This window comes from Nerophis ophidion, linkage group LG01 (genome assembly GCF_033978795.1).
Source record: "Nerophis ophidion isolate RoL-2023_Sa linkage group LG01, RoL_Noph_v1.0, whole genome shotgun sequence".
In the NCBI taxonomy this organism is placed as follows: Eukaryota; Metazoa; Chordata; class Actinopteri; order Syngnathiformes; family Syngnathidae; genus Nerophis; species Nerophis ophidion.
The window spans coordinates 16,632,823-16,660,277 of NC_084611.1; the positions used below are offsets into that span (position 1 = coordinate 16,632,823).

A 27,455-nucleotide genomic window follows, 5' to 3' on the forward strand; every position below is an offset into this window, starting at 1 on the left:
CTGAACGAGATCTTTCCAACACCGTAACATATGTGGGGGGTTTGTTGGTTGACTCGTCGCTTATTATCCGCAAGAGTTTAGGATATAAAAACTATATATGTTTAATCAACTGTGAAGTATGAGCAATAATAAGATGGGCTGTTTGCATTGCAGCAAACCCATAATAAAGTTTGAAGTATGACTAATAATAATATGGGCTGCTTGCATTGCAGCAAACCCATAATAAAGTTTGAAGTATGACTAATAATAATATGGGCTATTTACATTGAAACAGGCCTATAATAATAATAATAATTAAAGCTGCAAGCAGCGTTGGTCGGGTCCGCCGTTGGCCGCCGCCGCCGTGTCCCGAGTCCCGATCTTAGTCAGACCAACATAGAGGTCTTTGTTTCATGTCTCTACGACATTCCTAACAGAAGTTACAAGCAGTTTTGTCTGGAAAAAGGTGACGGCTTTTAACAAAACTTTTATTTTGAAGGGGTAATAGCCAACTTCCTGTTGATTTTAACTGAAAGATGCCACCTATCAAAATGTAGGTTTAAGTGAGACCTACATAGAGGTTTTTGTTTCATGTCTGTCCGACATTCCTACCAGAAGTTACAAGCAGTTTTATCCGTTTCCTCTTCCTAGGAGCAGTTTTTTCTGTGTTTTTTTCAAAAATTGCAATAGAGCGCAATTTTGAGTTTTAAGGTTTGGTTTTTTCACTAGATCGCAATTTCTGCCAGTCCTGATGTGTGTGCCAAGTTTGGTGAGTTTTGAAGCATTTTAAGGGGGTCAAATTACAGCTCAAAGAGGCAAAAATAGCATTTTTTGCGTAAATGTTGCTTTGAATGAGTTTTTGCAAAATTTGTGTTGATTTTGGGTATAGACGTTTTTTATTGGAAATGTAGGTCTAAGTCAGACCTACACAGAAGTTTTTGTTTCATGTCTCTACGACATTCCTAACGGAAGTTACAAGCAGTCTGTGTTTTGTCTCTTACTAGGGGGCGCTAGCGCGCAATTTTCATTTTTGGGGTTTGGTTGCTTAATAAGTTGGTCTGCCGCTCCATACCGATGTGTGTGTCAAATTTGGTGAGTTTTGAAGCATGTTAAGGGGGTCAAATTAGGGTGCGAAGGTGCGAGCGCGCCTTGGGTTGCTGCCCCCGAGCCCCAGGGCTTAAGACGCCTTCGTCCCACTATTTAATGCATTGTGAAAGTAATGCAGTTGTTGTATTGAAGTGAAAATATCTAGCTTCCTGTTGATTTTTGCCAAAGTATGTTAATTATTCAAATGTAGGTCTAAGTCAGACCTACATAGTGGTTTTTGTTTCATGTCTCTCTGACATTCCTACCGGAAGTTACAAGCAGTTTTGTCTTTGTTTTCTTCCTAGGAGCAGTTTGTCTGTGTTGTATTCCTAGGGGGCGCTAGAGCACAATTTTGAGTTTTGGAGTTTGGTTTTTTTATCAGCTCGCAATTGTTGCCAGTCCTGATGTGTGTGCCAAGTTTGGTGAGTTTTGAAGCAATTTAAGGGGGTCAAATTACAGCTCAAAGAGGCAAAAATGAAATTTTTTAGGAAAATTTGCGCAGGGGTTCTTTGAACGCGCGTAAAACCAAAACCGGAAAACTTATCACAATTTTGTCCGACCACTTTTTTTAAAAGGGTTCAATCTCTCTCCTGTGCGAGTTTGAAGCCAAAACGACAAACGCACTGGGAGGAGTTTCGATTTGAAAATGGTGACGGGTTTTCACGAAAACTTTTATTTTGAAGGGGTAATTGCCAACTTCCTGTTGATTTTTTCTGCTAGCTGTCAATTATTAAAATGTAGGTCTAAGTAAGACCTACATAGAAGTTTTTGTTTCATGTCTTTCCGACATTCCTACCGGAAGTTACAAGCAGTTTTGTCTGTGTTTTCTTCCTGTAAGCAGTTTTTTCTGTGTTTTACTCAAAAATTGCGCTAGAGCGCAATTTTGAGTTTTTAAAAAAAAAATTTCATTAGATCCCAATTTCTGCCATTCCTGATGTGTCTGCCAAGTTTGGTGAGTTTTGAAGCATTTTAAGGGGGTCAAATTACAGCTCAAAGAGGCAAAAATTGCATTTTTTGTGAAAATTTTGCTTTGAATGGGTTTTTGCAAAATGTCCGTAAATTTTTGCCCCAGAAGATACAATTATGAAATTTAGGTCGAAGTCAGACCTACATAGAGGTTTTTGTTTCATGTCTCTACGACATTCCTAACGGAAGTTACAAGCAGTCTTTTTTTTTCTTCCTAGGGGGCGCTATTGCGCAATTTTGATTTTTATGATTTGGCTGCCTAATATGTTGGTAAGGCATGAAAGATCGACGTGTGTGTCAAATTTGGTGAGTTTTGAAATATGTTAAGAGGGTGAAATTGGGGCGCGACGGTGCGGAAGAAAGAAAGAAAGAAAGAAAGAATAAAACGCACCAGATTCAATAGGGTCCTTGCCTATGGCAAAGGACTCCTGTGGAGTCCATTGCCATAGGCAGGGCGGACCCTAATAATATGTACAGCGCATACAAAAAGGATTCATCGTGCCTCAATTTTCAACATGCATTCATTTTTGTCTTCAAAAGTTTACACAATACCCCATAATGATAATGTGAAAAGTTGTTGTTTTTTATTTTGCAAATGTCTTAACAAGTTTGATGGGGGTTTTTTTCCATCTCGCAAAATATTTGCAGAACATTTGGTGCAAATGACACACAAAAAGTATTCCTCCGAAACAATGAAAAAGTCCCAACTCAACTTTATTCAAGCTCAGGGGGAGTTTACGAGGATTTGCTCAGCCAGTGTCGCCAACAGCACAGTGAAGGTAATCCGGCTTCATTTGAGCCATTGGTTTTGAAATAAATATACACACTATATTGCCAAAAGTATTTGGCCACCTGCCTTGACTCACATATGAACTTGAAGTGCCATCCCATTCCTAACCTATAGGGTTCAATATGATGTGGGTCCACCTTTTGCAGCTATTACAGCTTCAACTCTTCATGAAAGGCTGTCCACAAGGTTGCGGAGTGTGTTTATAGGAATTTTCCACCATTCTTCCAAAAGCGCATTGGTGAGGTCGAGAAGGCCTGGCTCTCAGTCTCCGTTCTAATTCATCCCAAAAGTGTTCAAGCGTGTTCAGGTCAGGACTCTGTGCAGGCCAGTCAAGTTCATCCACACCTGACTCTGTCATCCATGTCTTTATGGACCTTGCTGGGCGCACTGGTGCAGAGTCATGTTGGAAGAGAAAGGGGCCTGCTCCAAACTGTTCCCTCAACATTGGGAGCATGGAATTGTCCAAAATGTTTTGGTATCCTGGAGCATTCAAAGTTCCGGTGTGTGACCTCACCAATGTGGTTTTGGAAGAAGGGTCAAAAATACCTATAAACACACTCCGCAACCTTGTGGACAGCCTTCCCAGAAGAGTTGAAGCTGTAATAGCTGCAAAAGGTGGACCCACATCATATTGAACCCTATGGGTTATGAATGGGATAGCACTTCAAGTTCATATCTCCCGTCCAAAGGCAAAACCTAGTAACTCACTTCTAGCTGATTTTGAGAAAACAAAGGAAAACCAATCTATCTTGATGCTGTCTTACAAAGATCTACAAAGTCATCAAACGTATAGATGTTTTCTTGAGCTTTCATTTTCTTGCCGATTGAGCCATGGAGTGAATCTGCTCTCATGAACCTGTGCCCTTTCTCCAGATATTTTATCACAATCTCGGGTGGGCCCCATTCTGCGTTTGCACATTGGGCAAGAGCCGTGTACAGCGTCCATTTTTTATTTGGACCTCCACAGTTATCTGCCCAAAAGAGTATGCAAGGGGAAGAATCAAGAACAATACATTTAATGAAGGTGCTTGCAACGTCCTGGGCCAATCTTCCAAATATCCCCTCGTGCCATAATATCACATAATCAGGTTGACCGTCGGCCCCCATTCGTGCAAATGTCTCATTAAAGACAATAAGGCGACTGACAAAGAAGATCCGATTGGTCCCTTGAGATACTAGGTTTTTCTGTTGTATCTACGCGGTTATGTGGTAGTTGCTAGGTCCTGCCACGCGCGTAACAGCTTACTTACGGAACAAATTACAATATCGCATACTCTAATGTAAAGCATATCACCTAGGAACTCCCAAATTATTATCAGCTCAGTTTTGACCAAAATTTAGTTACTGGGTTTTGCCTTTGGACGGGAGATATGTAAGTCAAGGCAGGTGGCCAAATACTTTTGGCAATATAGTGTATGTATAAGTCAGATTTACATTTACCTGGTCCTTCTTGTCCAGCGCCAGCGTCAACCCTTCCGCCATTTTGGCTCTGTCGGCCTGGTGAAAATCACTCTGCTCTTGCAGTTTCTTTATGGCCGCTGAGCAGGGAAAAGTGTGAGAGAAAGAAAAATTTTGAGAAACAATAGGATGAAAACCCCGAAAGGGACAAACGGTAGAAAATGAATAGATGAATAACAGGCAAACATGGCTGCGATTATAAAACAGCGATTAGAAGACAAACAGTGTGGCCCTAAAGTGGGTCCGGGTTAGTGTTTGCCTCCCGCCTCACTTAAAGCATGAGTGATGAGACCTGAAAAGTCCAAAAGAGATGACACAATATTATCTTCTCACTGATGCTACCTGGTGGTTGTTTGCGCACACTGCAGCTAGTCCCGGATGCCCCCACTCCCAAATGAGTCACACGCAGGATTCTCACAGAAATGAGGCCATAAAACAACCATACCTACTGCATGTTGCGCAATCGTAATGTGGCTCTGTTTTAAAAGACAACCTAGTACAGTGGACCCTATTTGCTTGCTTTTCGGTTTACGAACGTTTACATCGAGCCAAATATGCCCCTGTGAGCAGGCCATGTTACGGCGTGCGAATGCTTCGTTTATTCATTCATTCATTCATTTTCTGTGCCGCTGGAAGCCCCATAGGGCTGCCCTTTTTTCGGACATCACTTCCTGTACACGCATGCAAGGCCATTTAGAAGGGGCAGGGCTCGCCTCGTGTGTGTGTGTATATAATGTATGTGTACACACACACACACACACACACTATGTGTGTGTATATACAGTGGGGCAAAAAAGTATTTAGTCAGCCATCGATTGTGCAAGTTCTCCCACTTAAAATGATGACAGAGGTCTGTAATTTTCATCATAGGTACACTTCAACTGTGAGAGACAGAATGGGAAAAAAAAAATCCAGGAATTCACATTGTGGGAATTTTAAAGAATTCATTTGTAAATTATGGTGGAAAATAAGTATTTGGTCAACCATTCAAAGCTCTCACTGATGGAAGGAGGTTTTGGCTCAAAATCTCACGATACATGGCCCCATTCATTCTTTCCTTAACACGGATCAATCATCCTGTCCCCTTGGCAGAAAAAAAGCCCCAAAGCATGATGTTTCCACCCGCATGCTTCACAGTAGGTTTGGTGTTCTTGGGATGCAACTCAGTATTCTTCTTCCTCCAAACACGACGAGTGGAGTTTATACCAAAATGGATACATGGATGATACAGCAGAGGATTGGGAGAATGTCATGTGGTCAGATGAAACCAAAATAGAACTTTTTGGTATAAACCTAACTCGTCGTGTTTGGAGGAAGAAGAATACGGAGTTGCATCCCAAGAACACCACACCTACTGTGAAGCATGGGGGTGGAAACATGCTTCGGGGCTGTTTTTCTGCTAAGGTGACAGGACGATTGATCCGTGTTAAGGAAAGAATGAATGGGGCCATGTATTGTGAGATTTTGAGCCAAAACCTCCTTCCATCAGTGAGAGCTTTGAATGGTTGACCAAATACTTATTTTCCACCATAATTTACAAATAAATTCTTTAAAATTCCTAAAATGTGAATTCCTGGATTTTTTTTTTCACATTCTGTATCTCAAAGTTGAAGTGTACCTATGATGAAAATTACAGACCTCTGTTATCATTTTAAGTGGGAGAACTTGCACAATTGATAGCTGACTAAATACTTTTTTGCCTCACTGTGTGTGTGTGTGTGTGTATATATATATATATATATATATATATATACATATAAATATATATACATACACACACACATATATATACATATATATATATATATATATATATATATATATATATATATATATATATATATATATATATATATATATATATATATATATATACACATTTGTATGTATATGTGTTTCCTTTTCTTTCTGCCATGACAGCTTGGGGGATTATAATCAGAGAAATGTTACAATTGATACAAAAATGTTTACATTTAATATATTTTTCTACCGGTCCTTAATTTCTATAGGTCATAAGAATATCCATAATTATCGATCTTGACCGATATAAAACACTTATATCGTGATACAGTTGCAGCCATATTGCCGAGCCTATACACTACACATGTCTTAGAATTGCAACTGCGTGTAAAGTCTATTATATAATACTTGCAAATGAGAATCAGAAGTGTAAGACAACAGGATGAAGCAGGTGCAAAGGTGCCTAATGAAGCCGACAGACGAGAGAAAAGTGTCTGATTTGGCAGGATGTGGACAAGAGGAGAGGTACGTACAATCCTGGTGCTTTTCTAATGCAATTTCAAGCTTCTCCTTGGTCTTCTGCATTATTCGTAGCTGCTCAGCGTAGTCTAGGGTGCAGGGTCATGAGATGGTGTCAATGGTGGACACACACGAGCAGGGACGGGGTACACGGTGACAGAGGAGAGGACAAAAGCACAAGAGGAGTGGGAGAAAACCAATGGGAAAACATGAGAAATCATGACAAACTTGCAATTGATTATTGTTGTGCGATGAAATCACTTTTGTTGCATTTATTTGGGCTACTTTCAGTGGGGCTGCTTAGAAGTACATTTTATGTGACCATGCCACATTCCCATAGAACAACGGTAAAAAAGTAGCCTCATGAACCATAAACGTTCGCTCCGTCATGGATTTTGCAATACTTTTGTTGTGTTATTGTCTGAGCTTAATACGCCAGGATTTATTACAGCTATTTCAAAAAGGTGAGGAAAAAAAATCTCGTTGTTTACAAAAGCTTATTGTTTCACCAATAACATTAAGTCAACTTGTGATTTTATGCCCACAGGACACTTTTTCACTTTGCATCAGTCCATCTTAGATGAGCCCGGGCCCAGCGAAGCCGGCAGTGTTTCTGGGTGTTGTTGATAAATGTATTTCGCTCTGCATAGTAGAGTTTTAACTTGCACTTACAGATGTAGCGACCAACTGTAGTTACTGACAGTCATTTTCTCAATTGTTGATGAGCCCATGTAATTATATCGTATTACACGTTATCGTCACTTTTTGATGTAGTACCGCCTGAGGGATCCAAGGTCACGGCAATGTTACGTGCAGTGATTTCTCCAGATTCTCTAAGCCTTTTGATGATATTATGGACCGTAGATGGTGAAATCCCTAAATTTCTTGCAATAGCTGGTTGAGAAATGTTGTTCTTAAACATTTCGACAATTTGCTTACGCAATTGTTCACAAAGTGGTGACCCTCGCCCCATCCTTGTTTGTGAATGAGTGAACCATAGCACCCACCTGTTCCCAATTAGCCTGTTCACCTGTGGGATGTTCCAAATAAGTGGTTGATGAGCATTCCTCAACTTTCTCAGTCTTTTTTGCCACTTGTGCCAGCTTTTTCGAAATATGTTGCAAGCATCAAATTCCAAATGAGCTAATATTTGCAAAAAATAAAGTTTTCCTGTTCGAAAGTATTTTCTCTTTGCAGTCTATTGAATTGAATATTGGTTGAAAAGGATTAGCAAATTATTGTATTCTGTTTTTATTTACGATTTTCACAACATGCCAACTTCACTGGTTTTGGGGTTCGTATATAAACCCGTAATGTGTATTTAATGTGTGAAGCGCTCATAGGCTCCATTGTAAGCGGCCTTTTAAACGCATTTATTCGATATTAAGAATAGGGATGTCCCGATCCAGGTTTTTGCACTTCCGATCTGATACTGATATTGTTTTTGCACTTCCGATCCGATACCGATACTGGCCTATCCGAGCATGTATTAAAGTTTAAAGTAGTCGTAATGATTTGTGCAGTCCTTTGAGACATTTGTGATTTGGGGCTATATAAATAAACATTGATTGATTGATTGATTGATTTAGCCTACTTAGTTGTCAGATTCATGCTGGAAAGGGTTTTAGTACTCTTCATAACAACTAGCCAGCTGAATTAGTTGAGTTTGAATAATACACAATAGCTGATATTCAAGGATAAACACAAAATATCAAAAATTATACATGACAAATAGAAATGGCATCATTAAACAGTAAAAAAGTGAACAGTATAAAGTGCAAATAATGCTGTAAACATTAAAAAAAGCAAAACACACATACCACCTGAGTGGGATAAAATGTTTATAACTCAGCACCAATACTTGCTCTTGAACAAGTGTAAACTTAAAAATATATATATATATATATCTACACACTCCCTTCAATTGTTTGCCCCAGTCAGGGGGGGCAAACAATTGAAGTCCAAGCATAATGGGGAGATTCTTTCTAACAAAGACGAGAACTTCAAGATGCTCAGGTGTCCGCCTGCTCCTGTATTCATCTATGAGCGCTAAAAAGCCTCTCACTCACAGGAGTCAATAAAATGTCTTACAACTTTACCACCACGCTTGACTTTATTGTGGCATGTTTTGCACTCCACCTCTTCATCTTTTTCGTTTTGTAGGTTAAAATAATCCCACACAGCTGACATTTTTACCGTAACTTTTAATTCACACGGCCGTCCAAACGGTTAGAACACAGACCTGTGGATGTTTTGAAGGTGTGCTGGAAAATGCAGAACAAAGTTTAGGGAGCAGCAGAAGAGTGGAATGCCTTATTTAAATCGGTGCGATGGAAAACACGGACAGGAGTTTTTTTAAAAACTGGATCTGGATCGGCATTTTCCCATGTTTTGCCGATACGCATTTTTTGGCAAATATCGGCGGCCGATCCGATCCAAATATCGGATTGGGGCAACCCTAATTAAGAATGCTTTTTTTTTTTTAAATACATCCGTCTTCATGTCTTTTATAATGATTGTGAACTATAGGCAAAATTAAAAAAAAAAAAAGGTACAGTTCCCCTTAACCTCAAAGAGCACAGCATTTCAACAACGATTGGAAAACAAACACTGTATTGATGTTTTACTCATTCTATACCACAAAGACCTATTGCCTCACTGCTTGGCACTCAGCATCAAGGGTTGGAATTGGGGGTTAAATCACCATAAATTATTCCCGGGCGCAGCACCGCTGCTGCCCACTGCTCCCCTCACTTCCCAGGGGGTGATCAAGGGGTTGGGTCAAATGCAGAGGACAAATTTCATCACACTTAGTGTGTGTGTGACAATCATTGGTACTTTAACTTTAACTTAACTAAAAGAATACACTAGATGGCAGTAAAAACACATGTTCAACTTATTTCTCAGTTGTAATGAATTCTAAACAATACTAATAATTAGGGGTGTAACGATTATTCGGTTAAATTAATTAAATTAATTGGGAAAAAGCTTTGATTTGTATTCTATCGCTTTTCTTAATGATTTATTGAGTGCAAGTAATAAAAAAATCCAGAACTTTAAATATGCTGACATAGTTTTTGAATGGAAGCATAATTCTTTAAAATTAAAGCTACAGACTAACAAAAAGGTTTGAACTTCAAAAGGCATGTAGTTTTTAAATCACAGTTTTGATTGCTCACTAGCAGCATCTTTTTAATATAATCAAGTGAAACTTTTTGAATATAAGTCTTAAAAAACCATTGAAAATTAATAAATAAAAAAAATATAAACACATTTTTATAAAAATGACAAAAATTAAATGAAAAATAATCTTTGCAAGTCAGTGTAAAATGAGAAACTCGACAATGACCAAGAAGTACATACACTATAAGATAAGGAGAGACTATAAGGATAGTGTAACGCTTATGTTATACAGGTTGATGCTTTGAATTGTTATTAGTGCACAAGGAGGAATGTTTAATTGCTGCACTGGAGAGTTACCGCATTTTTCGGACTGTAAGGCGCACCTAAAATCCTTTCATTTTCGCAAAAATTCACAGTGCGCCTTATAAGGTACGGAATAATTCTGGTTGTGCTTACCGACCTCGAAGGAATTTTATCTGGTACATGGTGTCATGATAAGTGTGACTAGTAGATGGTAATAACACATAAGAGATATGGGTAGACTGCAATATAACACCAGTAAACAACACCACAACTTTAAACGTTGCATTGAAAATAAAGAACATTACACACGGTGCTCTAAAAATATGTCAAAGTGTTTTAGTATGACTTTGAAGCCGCACCTTGGTAGATTGTCGGCCCATTATGGCTACCGTACAAATATCTACGAATGAAATAGCTTCGAGATTGGTATGCACAAGCAAAAGTTATTCCGTACATTATGCACGCCAGGTTATAAGGCGCACTGTCGAGTTTTGAGAAAATTAAAGGGTTTCAATTCCGCCTTACAGTCTGAAAAACACGGTAAATAAGTACCATATTTCATTCCCAATTTCATTCTGTGAGTTGACTTCACCCTTTAAAGGCCTACTGAAATGAGATTTTCTTATTTAAACGGGGATAGCAGGTCCATTCTATGTGTCATACTTGATCATTTCGCAATATTGCCATATTTTTGCTGAAAGGATTTAGTAGAGAACATGGACGATAAAGTTTGCAACTTTTGGTCGCTCATAAAAAAGCCTTGCCTGTACCGGAAGTAGCAGACGATGTGCGCCTGACATCACTGGTTGTAGAGCTCCTCACATTGTTTACAATCATAGCCACCAGCAGCTAGAGCGATTCAGAGAAAGCGACAATTTTCCCATTTATTTGAGCGAGGATGAAAGATTTGTGGATGAGGATAGTGACAGTGAAGAACTACAAAAAAATAAAAATAAAAAAGTTAAAAAAAAAAAAAAGCGATTCAGATGTTATGAGACACATTTACTAGAATAATTCTGGAAAATCCCTTATCTGCTTATTGTTTTACTAGTGTTTTAGTGAGATTATATGGTACATGAAAGTCGGAGGGGTGTGGCCACGGGTGTGGTGACCACCAGTGTCTCTGAGGGAAGCCACGCAGCTGCAGGAGGACGCAAGCTCCGCTCATGTCTACGGTAAGAGCCAACTTATTACCACAATTTTCTCACTGAAACCTGCCCGTTGACATGTGGTCGGGAACCATGTTCGCTTGACCGCTCTGTTCCATAGTTAAGCTTCACCTTCGGGAATTTTAAACAAGGAAACACCGGCTGTGTTTGTGTTGCCAAAGGCAGCTGCAATACATCGCTTCCCACCTCCATCTTTCTACTTTGACTTCTCCATTATTAATTGAACAAATTGCAAAAGATTCAGCAACACAGATGTCCACAATACTGTGTAATTGAGCGATGAAAAGAGATGACTTATAGCCGCAAATAGTGCTGTGCTAATATTTCCTGACAGTCCGTGACGTCACGCGCTCGCGTCATCATTCCGCGACGTTTTCAACAAGAAACTCCGCGGGAAATTTAAAATTGCAATTTAGTAAACTAAAAAGGCCGTATTGGCATGTGTTGCAATGTTAAGATTTCATCATTGATATATAAACTATTAGACTGCGTGGTCGGTAGTAGTGGGTTTCAGTAGGCCTTTAAAACAAAGCTGTATCTTCCTGGCACTAAACCCGCAGAAAATAGGTCTTCTCAGGTTTCTCTATGTTTCCATTTTCACACTTTGCGCTATTTCTTTAAACATAATTACGCATTTTCCTTATTTTTGCACCTTCATTTTAAGAGCTTACTGTTAAGTGTTGGATGTGATTTTAACATTTTGTTTACATTGTTTGAGTGTTTTCAAAGCTTGTGTTGACGTTTCCTTTCCTTTCTGCCTTGATAGCTGAGGGGATTATAATCAGAGGAAAGTTCCATTTGACATAAAAATGTTTACATTTAATATATTTTTCTCCTGTTCCTTATTTTTGATATGTCATAAAAAAAATAACAATATCAACCGAGGATACAGTTTTCAGTCATATCACCCAGCCCTGGTCTGCAATGACTGCAACCTGCATCTTAAACCGTCATTGTTTTATTTGTACACTCAAATATGTGTAAACAATGTATTAAAACTTATTCGGCATTTAATATTGAGTTCTTAAAAATGAAATGCAAGGCTGATTAAATTGAAGTTATGTAAACGCCTGTCAAGAGTAAATATGTCACACCTGATAGTTTGGCCTCCAGCTTGCGAATCTGAGTGTTCCTCCTTAAAAGCTGGGCTGGCAGGTCATCCCTGGAACTACTCCCATCCGATGCCTGAGGACACACAGACAGGATTACATTTGGGGACGAAATGAGCAATTTTTCCACATATGACGTTTTGGCGGGTTCTGAAACCATACAAACAAAAACAGGAATGCATCGATTAATCAAAAAAAAACATTTTTACTCCCTGGCGTTCAAATCCAGCTAAGCAGGTTTTTATTTCTTGTTTTATCCTCATTTATGTATTCATTACACTTTAGTACATACATATATACATATACATACACAGGATGACCGGTCCGCGAGTTTATCAAAGTGCAGTTATCAATCACGATTATTTTTCATTTAAAATGGTTTTACTAACCGTCGTGAGTTGAACCGCGGTTTATCATTACACCGTTTATCGTTAAATGTTTTAACTTCTTGGCACAACCTCATGAGCAGCACAGTATATAAATAAAAATTTCTGAAAAGTCACCAGAATGTGTTGTCTTTTGTTAATCAACACCTGCCTAAAAAAAAAATCTTAAGCTGAATTTAAAAGACGATGACTAAACAAGAACCACAAAATCCTGATCCTTTTGTTTACTTTATACAAATAATATAAATTTGTTGGTCGTCTTTCCCCAACACAAAGTGTCATGTTTCAGCTGGCTTGACTGCTTCTACAAAACTTGGGCAACCCTAAATAATTGAGGCAGGAAGTGAAACCAAACCTGTACCACAGCCTCAGGAATATGTCTGCCACCGCAGGAAATTATATCCTTGTTACCTTCAGAGTAGCCAAGTGCATTGCGATCACTCCACTATATTATAAATTATTATGAATGCAATGGTCAATCTGAAAGGTATTCTTGAATTACTTCTGATGTAGTTCTACAGAAAAATAAATACAATAAAAAATGTTTCTAAAATAAAATTAATTACTATTAAAATAAATAAGGGAATTAAAACAAATAAAATATTTATAAAAATAATAAAATATTTTAAAAATCGCTACACTACTTCATAAATTATTATGAATGCAAAGATCGTGTATAGCCGTGTTGGACAGTAAAATATCTTGTAAACTACTTCTATTTTGATTTGATGATATATTTAAAAATAATGATAATAATAAAAAAAACATTATAATGAAAAATATATTAAATAAAAAAATATAATTTAAAATAAACAAATAAAAACTAAAAAATAATAATATTGTGATCACGCCACAATATAAAAAAATATGAATGAAAGGATTTACATGTAAGAGATCCTGGAATTACTTCTGTTTTTATTTTATCATATATTTTTAAAAACAATTTTAAAAATAAATACACAAAATTAAAAAAAAAGAGATCAAAAAAATAAATTATTTTTTTTGTAAATAAACAAATACAAAAAAATTTGTGATTGCTCCACAAAATTATAAATTATTATGGATGGTCACCTTGAATTACAACTGTTTGGTGGAATTCTTTAAAAAAAAAAAAAAAAAAATATATATATATATATATATATATATATATACACACAACAAAAGAATACACAAACAAAGTCAAAAAATGATTAAATACATTTTTTATAAATAAATAAAAACATACAAAATTGCGATCGCTCCACCAAATTAAAAATTATTATGAATGCAAAGATCACGTATAGTTGTGTTCTACACAAATGGTATCTGTGAATTATGCTAGCATTTTAACTCATTTTATTAGTTTGAACCTATTAATAATGGCTTTTAATACTCAAAATACTCTAACTTTTCCTATATTATCATGCTAACATTAGCATGCTAATGTTTTTTTTGCTAGCACTTCAGCTAATGTTCAACCTTACACATCATGGATTTTGATATTTGGTGCCATCTTAAAAGTATGCTAACTTTTTCTATGATAGCATGCTAACTTCTTATGCTAGCATTTTAACTAATTGTATAAGTTTGAACCTAATAATCATGGCTTTTGATACTTGGCGCCATCTTCGAAGTAGGTTAACTTTTCCTTTATCATCATGCTAACATTTTTATGCAAATGTTTTATGCTAGCACTTAAGCTAATTTGGTATGTTTAACTTGACACATCATGGATTTTGATACCTGGTGCCATCTTAAAAGTATGCTAACTTCTTCTATCAAGGCATGTTCATTTTAGCATGCAACGTTTCACTAATGTTATTCCTTTAAACCTAAAAATCCTAGTTTTTGAAACGTGCCGCCATCTTTGAAGTATACTAACTGTTCCTATGTTATCATGCTAGCAGTATGCTAGCACTTTAGCTAACTTTAATCTTTTAACCCTAAAAATTGTGTCTTTTGATACTTTTTGCAACCTTACAAGTGCGCTAAGTGTTCCTATTTCAACATGGTAAAATTAGCATTCTAATCCTTTTTGCCAGCTTTTTAGCTTCAGAGGTTCATGGGACGGATAGCAGGCCCATTAAAATTACCGCAGGAATTCTCTAGAATAATCCTGTTGTGACAGTTGTGATAAAAAATTAAATCATTCAATCATCCTGAAATTTTGAAGTGTCAGCATTGGTACGATCAGTACTGCCCCCTGTAAATACTGGTATTGGATCAGCCCAAGTATGCACCTACCTGCAAGAAACATAGTTTCTTACAAGTAGGTGTATTTAGAAGTGATATAGAAGCGGCTTCGCACTGTGGAGGGACGTTAGCCGCTAGCTTTCTAGCATGGGCGTTACATTGTTTCCATGCAGTCGTGAGCTTGTCACTATCAAACTTACAGGACACAGAATTTGTTATGAACATGCATATCGTTTATCGTCACCTGAGAAAACATTTGGCTTTGCAAGTACCACCATAATGACCAACAATAAAATAAAGTAGCGTAGTAGGCCTAAATATTCATTAATAAGAAACCAGAGGTTTTATTCAACAAATATATATGATATATTTGGCCACTGTAACATTGCACACGGTTTGAACAGTAACACTGTGTTTGAATGATTAATTCAGTCATTCATTGGCGTATCACTAGGAGTTCACAAAAAAATGTATACAATTTTTTCAAATAAATACAAATACAAGTTTTAGATTTGTTTTCTTCATAAGAATAAATATTTAATAATACATTTAGGCCATCTCCATGACACCAGAATGCGCTTTTCTAACCTGTGCCTTGTTTTGAAAAAGTATCATTATAATTGTTACAACAAATACAACATTGTGAGAATCGGTTTGAATCGAGTATCGCGTTGAGTTAAGAAACGACTCTGTATCGAATCGTCACCCCAGAAAAAGGAATCGGATTTGAGCGTGAGGTGCAGAAAGATTCACACTCCGGGTTCTAACGGTGCCTTCAAGGACCGCTGAACAGGATAGAAAACCATAACGTGCGCCTGAAATAAAATTAATAGTAGGGGTGTGGGAAAAAATCGATTCAAATACGAATCGAATTGTTTACATTGTGCGATTCGGAATCGATTCCCATTTTTTAAAAATCTATTTTTTTTTTTTTTAATAAATCCAATAAACCACTACACAGCAGTACCATAATAATGCAATCCAATACCAAAACCAAACCTGACCCAGCAACACTCAGAACTGCAATAAACAGAGCAACTGAGAGAAGACACAAACACGACACAGAACAAACCAAAAGTAGTGAAATAAAAATGAATATTATCAACAACCGTATCAATAATAGTTATAATTTCAGCATAGCAGTGATTAAAATCCCTCATTGGCATTATCATTAGACATTTATGAAAATTTAAAAAATGTGTCACAGTGGCTTACACTTGCATCGCATCTCATAAGCTTGACAACACACTATGTTCAATATTTTCACAAAGATAAAATAAGTCATATTTTTGGTTTGTTTAACAGTTAAAACAAATTTACATTATTGCAATACGTTGATAAAACGTTGTTCTTTACAATTATAAAATATATATATTTTTTAAATCTAATACTCTGCTAGAATGTCAGCAGACTGGGGTAGATCCTGCTGAAATCCAATGTATTGAATGAATACAGAATCGTTTTGAATCGGAAAAATATCGTTTTTGAATCGAGAATCAAATCGAATCGAAAAAAATCGATATATTATCGAATCGTGACACCAAGAATCGATATTGAATCGAATCGTGGGACACCCAAAGATCCACAGCCCTAATTAATAGGTTTATTTTTTACGCACTTTTCATTTAAATACCTTTGAAAGTGCTAAAGTAAAAACCAATATTTAAAACAAAAGCTTAACCATTAAAAATAAGAAATATTAAGACTGAAACAATATGTTGGCTCTCAGGAAGTCTGCCATAGTTAGTATTAGTAGTTGTTGTTGTTGTAGTACATAGTGATGCATCTGTGAAATTAATGCTTAAAATGACCAAACTACATAAACATAACATATTAATATGAATGTGCCTGTTACTACATTACATTACTATATATACTTACAATGGATATATGATACATAGATTGAGGTTTTTGAATGCTTTTAGAGCGCTTTTATGTGGGCTCAGATCTGGGGGATGTTGTTGTGGTTTGTGACGCCCTTTGAGGCACTTGTGATTAAGGGCTACAGAAATAAACTTTGATTGATTGATTGATATCAGTGAAGAATAAACACAAAACATGCTAAATTCTGTAAATTCCAGGCTATAAGCTATTTTTTTTTCCTAGACTTTGAACCCTGCGGCTTACAAAACGGTGTGGATAATTCATGTTATTTGTTTTTGCTGATGGCCGTAGCGCAAATAGTTCTCAAAAACAACAGGCAACACAGCGAAGAGGTGTATTATTGTTGGTGCTATGGTGCCATCTTTAGGACGAGTTCACTCACTGCAGGAGCTGCAGAGTCCTTCCATTTAGTGCTTTCAAGTGCTGTTACTTCTTTTAGCCGTCCGTAGCGTTTCTACTCCAATGGATTCTTCATTCATCACTCCAAGCAATGTTTTTAAGTTTACTATATAACTAAAACCGTTTATACTTAGTAAACGGTCCCATGTGAGATGTCTGTATGAGTGTTTTCATGCACATTTGCACGTGCTATCGTAATATGCTAACACGTTTACATGTGACTGTGTTAGCATTATCAACTTAGAGTGGCATTCTTTTTGTATTCTTTAAGTTTCACAAATCCCTCAGTAAATTCACCAAAACGTCGCCATGTAGTTATTGAGTCTGTTTAGCTGATTGGAGAGCTTGCTTCCACAGCTCGTCGGTCCATGATGATGACTTCTGTTTTGTTTGATCTGCCGTTTTACTGCCGTTTGACAGACATTGTTCGGAAACAATAAAACGGTATGTAAATAAACATTTACAGAATATTTCTGTGTAAATAAGTCATTTCACAACGTATATCTGCGACTTACAGTCCAGTGCGGCTAATATATGGAAAACTTTTTCCCTAAGATTTACACTATATTGCCAGACGTATTTGGACACCCATCCAAATGATGAGAATCGGGTGTCCTCATGTATAAAATCAAGCACTTAGGCATAGAGACTGTTTCTACAAACATTTGTGAAAGAATGGGCCGCTCTCAGTGATTTCCAGCGTAAGATGCCACCTGTGCAACAAATCCAGTCGTGAAATTTCCTTGCTCCTATATATTCCAAAGTCAACTGTCGGCTTTATTATAAGAAAATGGAAGAGTTTGGGAACAACAACAACTCAGCCACCAAGTTGTAGGCCACGTAAACTGACAGAGAGAGGTCAGCAGATGCTGAAGTGCATAGTGCAAAGAGGTCGCCGACTTTCTGCAAAGTCAGTTGATACAGAGCTCCAAACTTCATGTGACCTTCCAATTAGCCCACGTACAGTACGCAGACAGCTTCATGGAATGGGTTTCCATGGCCGAACAGCTGTATCTAAGCCATACATCACCAAATCCACTGCAAAGCGTGAGATGCAGTGGTGTAAAGCCCAACGCCACTGGACTCTAGAACAGTGGAGACGCGTTCTCTGGAGTGATGAATCAGGCTTTTACATCTGGCAATCTGATGGACGAGTCTGGGTTTGGAGGTTGCCAGGAGAACGGTACATTTCGGACTGCATAGTGCCGAGTGTGAAATTTGGTGGAGGAAAAATTATGGTGTGGAGTTGTTTTTCAAGAGTTGGGCTTGCCCCTTTAGTTCCAGTGAAAAGAAGTTTGAATGCTCCAGGATACCAAAACATTTTGGACAATTCCATGCTCCCAACCTTGTGGGAACAGTTTGGAGCGGGCCCCTTTCCTCTTCCAATATGACTGTGCACCAGTGCACAAAGCAAGGTCCGTAAAGACATGGATGACAGAGTCTGGTGTGGATGAACTTGACTGGCCTGCTCAGAGTCCTGACCTGAACCCGATACAACATCTTTGGGATGAATTAGAACGGAGACCGAGAGTTAGGCCTTCTCGACCAGCATTGGTGTGTGACCTCACCAATGCGCTTTTGGAAGAATGGTCACAAATTCCTATAAACACACTCCGCAACCTTGTGGACAGCCTTCCAAGAAGCGTTGAAGCTGTAATAACTGCAAAAGGTGGACCCACATCATATTGAGCCCTATGGGTTAGGAATGGGATGGCACAACAAGTTCATATGTGAGTCAAGGAAGGTGGCCAAATACTTTTGGCAATATAGTGTATGTGGGGCCGATTACTACCGTACAGTAGTTGCTTTTTTAACAGTGTGTGTTTATTCTGGTTGTTTATAAAAAAAAAAAAAGATGGTCAAAAGATTTCAGTGTATCTTTAGCTACTTTTTGAGCACATTCAACAATAATAATAATAATAATAACCATCATATGAAATGTTCATATCGTTAAATTTCAACTTGTTTCCGGGCATTTGATTTTGAAGTCATGTCATTCAAATGAACGTTTTTGCATTCCGTGTCAAAGCATAAAAAAAAAAATAAAAGCTTGAAAGCAAAAAAGCAAGTGAAGTAACTTACAAAGTCATCCCCCGAGTCGGCCTCCACGGAGGCGATGGATTCCTTGCTGAAGGTGCGAGGGATTCGAACGCCCGTCCGCGGTACGGTGGCCGCTTCTTCGGCGATCTTCTTCTTCAGCTTGGCAAACATTTTGCTCGTCACACGGCCTTCCAGACAGGAAGTGGAATTCGTTGCTCTCAGGTCCGACAAAAAAGTGGTCTTGCGCAGCCCTCAAACCGAGAACAGATGGATATTGCCATTCTGCAAAATCTAGGAGAAAAAGCACAGAAATGTCTTTTAAATACACACTTTTCTCTGAAACGTGTGTATGTACGTGCAAACAAGCCAGGGATGAAACAATAAACGTTAATAAAGATAAAACTCCTGACATTATATAGGAATTTTCAAAACATCAGGTCATAAAAATGGGGTACCACAGTAAATTTCTGGGGTCCCACTTTTTTAAAAGCGTTTAGCAAACAAATGATGAATGTATGCATTAGCCTGTTATATCTTACATTTTATTTTGTGTTTTGGAAAAAGGTTATCACAAACGTTACCTAATTTATTAAAAGGATAACAAAAGAAAAAACATTTTTAGGCATATGTAAATTCATTAAGTCGTAAACATTCATTCATTTTCTTTTTTCCTTCATGGATCTAAACTTTACCGCTGCCTGTATTTTTGTATTTTTTTTAATTTAATAAGTTGTTGGTGTATTTATTGCAGTTTAAAAAGTGTAAAAAGTGTTTTGTTTCGGTCATGAAATGATGATAATGCCTATGTCCTTCTTGAACCCACTTAAATGTAAAATATATTTATAGTATTTAAATATTATATACGTTATATATTATCTATTATCATTATTATTGTCTATTGTGAGCGAACTGTGGCGCTGAATTTTCCCCAGGGATCAATACAGTACTTTCTATTCTATTCTATTCTATAATGGTGTGCCAGGGCATACATACATGCATTATTTTTTTAACGTTTAAATCCTTAGAGTCAACATCAACTTCAGATTTTTTTTCATTCAAAAATGTTTACTTATATAGTTATAAATCACAAGTGTCTCAAAGGGCTTCACAAGCCACAACGACATCCTCGGTTCAGATCCCACAAGGAAAAACTCAATAAAAAACCTTGGAGAGGACTGCAGGCGTGGGGGACCCCCAGCCCCCTTCTAGGACGACCGGTGCAATGGACGTCGAGTGTATCTACCATAATATTGTGAAAGTCCAGTCCTTAGTGGATCTAACATAATAGTAAGAGTCCAGTCCATAGTGGGGCCAGCAGGAGACCATCACGTGTGAAGAAAGGTCAGCAGCGCAGAGATGTCCCCAACCGAATCACAGGCGAGCGGTCCACCCCGGGTACCGACTCTGGACAACCAGCACTTCATCCATTAATCTTAATTAATTAATCATTATTGTTTTGGGGGGTTTTTTTGTTCAGGTTGGACTCCGCCAAGGCTGTCCTTTGTCACCGATTCTGTTCATAACTTTTATGGACAGAATTTCTAGGCGCAGTCAAGGCGTTGAGGGGTTCCGGTTTGGTGGCCGCGGGATTAGGTCTCTGCTTTTTGCAGATGATGTGGTCCTGATGGCTTCATCTGGCAGGGATTTTCAGCTCTCACTGGATCAGTTCGCAGCAGAGTGTGAAGCGACCGGAATGAGAATCAGCACCTCCAAGTCAGAGTCCATGGTTCTCGCCCGGAAAAGGGTGGAGTGCCATCTCCGGGTTGGGGAGGAGACCCTGCCCCAAGTGGAGGAGTTCAAGTACCTAGGAGTCTTGTTCACGAGTGGGGGAAGAGTGGATCGTGAGATCGACAGGCGGATCGGTGCGGCGTCTTCAGTAATGCGGACGTTGTATCGATCCGTTGTGGTGAAGAAGGAGCTGAGCCGGAAGGCAAAGCTCTCAATTTACCGGTCGATCTACGATCCCATCCTCACCTATGGTCATGAGCTCTGGGTCATGACCGAAAGGATAAGATCACGGGTACAAGCGGCCGAAATGAGTTTCCTCCGCCGTGTGGCGGGGCTCTCCCTTAGAGATAGGGTGAGAAGCTCTGTCATCCGGGAGGAACTCAAAGTAAAGCCGCTGCTCCTCCACATCGAGAGGAGCCAGATTGAGGTGGCTCGGGCATCTGGACAGGATGCCACCTGAACGCCTCCCTAGGGAGGTGTTTAGGGCACGTCCAACCGGTAGGAGGCCACGGGGAAGACCCAGGACACGTTGGGAAGACTATGTCTCCCGGCTGGCATTGGAACGCCTCGGGATCCCCCGGGAAGAACTAGGCGAAGTGGCTGGGGAGAGGGAAGTCTGGGCTTCCCTGCTTAGGCTGCTGCCCCCGCGACCCGATCTCAGATAAGCGGAAGATGATGGATGGATGGATGGGTTTTTTTGTTTGTTTTCTGCCCTTTTTGTCATAGAAAACTGTTTTTTTATGACAAACACAAAATATAAATGATAAATGGGTTGTACTTGTATAGCGCTTTTCTACCTTCAAAGTACTCAAAGCACTTTGACACTACTTCCACATTTACCCATTCACACACACATTCACACACTGATGGAGGGAGCTGCCATGCAAGGCGCCAACCAGCACCCATCAGGAGCAAGGGTGAAGTGTCTTGCTCAGGACACAACGGACGTGACGAGGTTGGTACTAGGTGGGAATTGAACCAGGGACGCTCGGGTTGCGCACGGCCACTCTCCCACTGCGCCACGCCGTCCCAAAATATCCTAAATCTTCCACAAAAAAATGTATTTATCAAAGTGGAATATTTGATGTGCAGGTTAATAATTCATAAATACATTGATTTTGATTCAATATTATGTTTTGAGCACCGACAGTTTTAAAAGAAAAAAAAACAGCTTGGTTTTATCAATCAACATTGCAACTTTTCCCAAATTACATTTCGCCTGTAAACTTTTTTTTTGTTCCACTTTTATGTTTTTGTTTATTTTAATAGTATTTTTAGAATGTGCCGTGGGCCTTTAAAACATTAGCTGCGGGCCGCAACTGGCCTCCGGGCCACACTTTTGACACCCCTGCTATAGATAATAAAAACATCAATCTGATAAGTCTAACGATAAAAAGCAGAGCCTGGCGACGCATGCGCGTTCATCCTAACGCACAGTCAGCATCTCTGCTTCAGTAAACAATGACGGTGATGACGTCACTTGCTAACTTGTAAGCCGCTTCTCCAAAAGACTCCTTTTGACAATCCTCCTTCAAAAGGCACATATTTGCCCCGTTTGTTGACCTGCAAAGTATGTTTTTGGGGTGGAGGAGTCTGGTTGGGTGCTGGCTTGATTGACGCTAACAGCTAGCCTGTCTCCATCTTTGAATGATGTCGCTTCAGCGGGAGAAAAAGTGGAGTTTCCATGGACTCACAAGAACTAAAACAAGTCATTTACTGGAGACCTGGCACAGGATGGAGTTACAAACACTCACCTTAGTGTTTACCATGAAGTCTTTCTTTTGACAGCCCCCTCGAGGTAAAGTTGTCTGAGTGCAAACTGAGGTATACTTGCCAACCCTCCAGATTTTCCCGGGAGACTCTCGAATTTCAGTGCCCCTCCCGAAAATCTCTCGGGGCAACCATTCTACCGATTTCCACCCTGACAACAATATTGGAGGCGTGCCTTAAAGTCACTGCATTTAGCGTCCTCTACAACCTGTCGTCCACTTTTCCTCCATGCAAACAGCATGCGGCCCACTCACGTATTATATGCGGCTTTTCACACACACATAGGTGAATGCAAAGCATACTTGGTCAACAGCCATACAGGTCACACAGAGGGTGGCTGTATAAACAACTTAAACACTGTTACAAATATGCACCCACACTGTGGAACCCACACCAAACAAGAATGACAAACACGTTTTGGGAGAACATCCGCACCGTAACACAACATAAACACAACAGAACAAATACCCAGAACTCCTTGCAGCACTAACTCTTCCGGGACGCTACAATATACACCCCCGCTACCACCAAACCCCATCTCCCCCCAACCCCCGCCCACCTCACTGTTCACTGTTTCAAATATCCACCACACTGTGAACCCACACCAAACAAGAATGACAAAAACATTTCGGTAGAACATCCGCACCGTAACACAACATAAACACAACAGAACAAATAACCAGAACCCCCTGTAGCATTAACTCTTCCGGGATGCTACAATATACACCCCCGCTACCACCAAACCCCATCTGCCCCCAACCCCGCCCACCTCACTGTTCACTGTTTCAAATATCCACCACACTGTGAACCCACACCAAACAAGAATGACAAAAACATTTCGGTAGAACACCCGCACCGTAACACAACATAAACACAACAGAACAAATAACCAGAACCCCCTGTAGCATTAACTCTTCCGGGATGCTACAATATACACCCCCGCTACCACAAAACCCCGCCCACCTCACTGTTCACTGTTTCAAATATGCGCCACACTGTGAACCCACACCAAACAAGAATGACAAAAACATTTCGGAAGTACATCCGCATTGCAACACAACATAAACACAACAGAACAAGTAGCCAGAACACCTTGCAGCACTAACTCTTCCGGGACGCTACAATATACACCCCCGCTACCACCAAACCCTGCCCCCTCAATCCCGCCCCCATCTCCCGAATTCGGAGGTCTCAAGGTTGGCAAGTATGAACTGAGGCAGTATTTGTCATTGATAAAACTGCCAGCGATTCAAAATTTAAGAAATTGTACCGGAAAGTTTATTACTTAAAAGACGACCAATAAAAACGCAACAAAACAAAACAAAAAAAAAGAATGCGCAGATTTACGGAAATGCGCATAAAAATTTCAATGCGTAAAAAGACACAAAAAGTGTGTTAACGCGAACAGTGTACCCTTTCAAATGATCAAAAAACTGATTACAATTTGATACTCACAAAACGGAGATACAGTTTATTTCACGGAGAATAACGCGAGCGCAACGAGTTAGCAACTGCCGTCGCTACTCTTTAGCTAGCAGGCGGAGCCGCTCGGGATGGCTTGCGAATCCGGTACTCAAGTCTCACGTAAAAATCCAACTACTCAGTGGCCTAGTGGTTAGAGTGTCCGCCCTGACATCGGTAGGTTGGGAGTTCAAACCCCGGCCGAGTCATACCAAAGACTATAAAAATGGGACCCGTCGCCTCAGCATCAAGGGTTGGAATTGGCGGTTAAATCACCAAAAAATGATTCCCGGGCGCGGCCACAGCTGCTGCCCACTGCTCCCCTCACCTCCCAGGGGTGAACAAGGTGATGGGTCAAATGCAGAGGACAAATTTCACCACACCTAGTGTGTGAGTGTGACAATCATTGCTACTTTAACTTAACAGTGTCACATTGCGGTACCTGGCCGATCACTCCAGCAGCACTGAGAGCGGAAGATGCCAGATTACGTCTACGTAATGTTGCAATTTCGAATGCCGACACAGAAATTGACTCAAAAAAACGCTTTGCCGTGAGTTAAATAAGGGCTCCAATTATCCAAAAATGTGCGAGATTGCCGCTAATATATTGCCTTTGCTGTTGAAATGCTGATGAACATTTTGGAGGGGGCCCCTTCCTCTTCCAACATGACTGTCCACCGGTGAACAAAGCAAGGCCCATAAAGACACGGTGTGGATGAACTTGACTGGCCTGCACAGAGTCCTGACCTGAAACCCGATACGACACCTTTGGGTTGAATTAGAATAGAGACTGAGAGCCAGGCCTTCTCGACCAACAACAGTGTGGGACCTCACCAATGCGCTTTTGGGAGAATGGTGGAAAATTCCTATAAACACACTCTGCAACCTTGTGGACAGCCTTCCCAGAGGGGTTGAAGCTGTAATAGCTGCAAAAGGTGGACCCACATCATATTGAACCCTTCGGGTTAGGAATGGGATGGCACTTCAGGTTCATATGTGAGTCAAGGCAGGTGGGCAAAATAGTGTATGTCGTTAAAGGCCTACTGAAACCCACTACTACCGACCACGCAGTCTGATAGTTTATATATCAATGATGAAATATTAACATTTAAACACATGCCAATACTGCAATTTTAAATTTCCTGTGAAGTATCCTGTTGAAAACGTCGCGGAATGATGACGCGTGCGTGTGACATCACCAATCATGGCTAAAAATCGTATGCTTTAATCGCATAATTACACAGTATTCTGGACATCTGTGTTGCTGAATCTTTTGCAACCTGTTCAACTGATAATGGAGACTACAAAGAAGAAAGATGTTGGTGGAAAGCGGCGTATTTCTTTGTTTACATTCCCTAAAGATGAAGGTGAAAGTTTAATATGGAACAGAGCAGTCAAGCGAACATGGTTCTCTACCACATGTCAACCGGCAGGTTTTGGTGAGAAAATTGTGGTAATAAGTCGGCTTTTACCGTAAACATGAGCGGAGCTTGTGTCGTTCCTTCTGCGGCTGTCAAAGAGGCAGCTGCAACTCTCTTGGCTCCTCCATGGCTTCCCTCAGAGACACTGGCGGTCACCACACCCCTCCGACTTTCAGGTATGACTATATAATCGCACTAAAACACTAGTAACGCAATAAGCAGTTAAGGGATTTTCCAGAATTATCTTAGTAAATGTGTCTAATAACATCTGAATCACTCCCACTGCCCTCGTCCTTTTTTTTTTTATTTCTTTTAGTCCTTCACTCTAACTATCCTTATCCATGAATCTTTCATCCTCGCTCAAATTAATGGGGAAATTGTCGCTTTCTCTGTCCGACACGCTCTAGCTGCTGGTGGCCATGATTGTAAACAATGTGAGGATGTGAGGAGCTCCACAACCCGTGACGTCACGCGCACATCCTTTGCTACTTCCGGTGCAGGCAAGGCTTTTTTATTAGCGACCAAAAGGTGGGAACTTTATCTTCGATGTTCTCTACTAAATCGTTTCAGCAAAAATATGGCAATATCGCGAAACGATCAAGTAAGACACATAGCAGAGAACTGCTATTCCCGTTTAAATAAGAAAATCTAATTTCAATAGGCCTTTAAGGCCCGCAACATGTTTAAGAAAAGCTGGTACAAGTGGCAAAAAAGACTGAGAATTTGAGGAATGCTCATCAAACACTTACTTGGAATGTCCCACGGGTGATTGATTGATACTTTTATTAGTAGATTGCACAGTTCAGTACATATTCCGTACAATTGACCACTAAATGGTAACACCTGAATGAGTTTTTCAACTTATTTAAGTCGGGGTCCACGGTGGACGGGCTAACTGGGAACAGGTGGGTGCCATGATCGGGTATAAAAGCAGCTTCCATGAAATGCTCAGCCGTTCGCAAACAAGGACGGGTCGAGGGTCCCCACTTTGTCGACAATTGCCTGAGCAAATTGTATTAAGAACAACATTTCTCAACCAGCTATTGCAAAGAATTTAGGGATTTCACCATCCGTAATATCATCAAAAGATTCCGAGAATCTGGAGAAATCACTGCACGTAAGCAGCAAGGCTGAAAAACCAACATTGAATGCCCGTGACCTTGTATCCCTCAGGCGGTACTGCATCAAAAAGCGACATCGGTGTGTAAAGGATATCACCACGCGGGCTCAGGAACTCTTCAGAAAACCACTGTCAGTAACAACAGTTGGTCGCGACATCTGTAAGTGCAAGTTAAAACTCTACTATGCAACGCGGAAGTCATTTATCAACAACACCCGGAGCCCGAGCTCATCTAAGGTGGTCCAAAGCGAAATGATCAAGTATGACACATAGAATGGACCTGCTATCCCCGTTTAAATAAGAAAATCTCATTTCAGTAGGCCTTTAATCATATTGTATGTGCAGCCAACTAAATTGTGCATTTCAGATGTAATTTTTTAGGATTGGGGGAAAAAAACGGACGGAAAGTGAACGTTAAAACGAAATGAAACATATGAACACACATTTCATTCCTTTTTTCCTCTGGAAAAATTTGAAGTTATGGTCATATCTTATTATTTGAATGTGTGTAATTTGGTGATTTTTGGAAGTGCAGGACAGAAAGCTAAGCAGCTAGCATTGAGGCTAACCACAACAATGAAAGTTAACATTGCAACCACCGGGTGAGGGTTAGCATTGTTAGCTTCGTCGCTCCGGAGAGTGGACTTTTTCTTACCATTTTCACTTCCAGGGGTTGGGAATAACTTGTGACGTTTTCTTGTGCTTTAGTCCGCTTCAATGACAAATCCCGGGATTGTTCCGTTTTGACGGGCGGGCGGGAAGAAAGTCGCTAATGCAGTTTACCTTGTCAGGCTAGCTCGTCGGCGACATTATACACGTCATCAGCCAAGAA

The 27,455-nt window shown here is 39.7% G+C and overlaps 1 protein-coding gene across 2 annotated transcripts in view; it reads right to left on the bottom strand.

The window, feature by feature from the left end:
* Window positions 1–27,455, bottom strand: part of golga1 (golgin A1) — a 73,001-nt gene extending 45,546 nt beyond the window's left edge. The window contains exons 1-5 of one of the 2 annotated variants that reach the window (XM_061897406.1): window positions 27,279–27,455; window positions 19,166–19,414; window positions 12,228–12,318; window positions 6,553–6,627; window positions 4,262–4,359 (exon numbers count right to left, since the gene is read on the bottom strand). In XM_061897406.1, the coding sequence (XP_061753390.1) occupies window positions 4,262–4,359; window positions 6,553–6,627; window positions 12,228–12,318; window positions 19,166–19,294 (393 nt within the window). In that variant the 5' untranslated portion in view covers window positions 19,295–19,414; window positions 27,279–27,455. The remainder of the gene's footprint in view (window positions 1–4,261; window positions 4,360–6,552; window positions 6,628–12,227; window positions 12,319–19,165; window positions 19,415–27,278) is intronic. The other variant, XM_061897416.1, reaches the window with a different exon arrangement.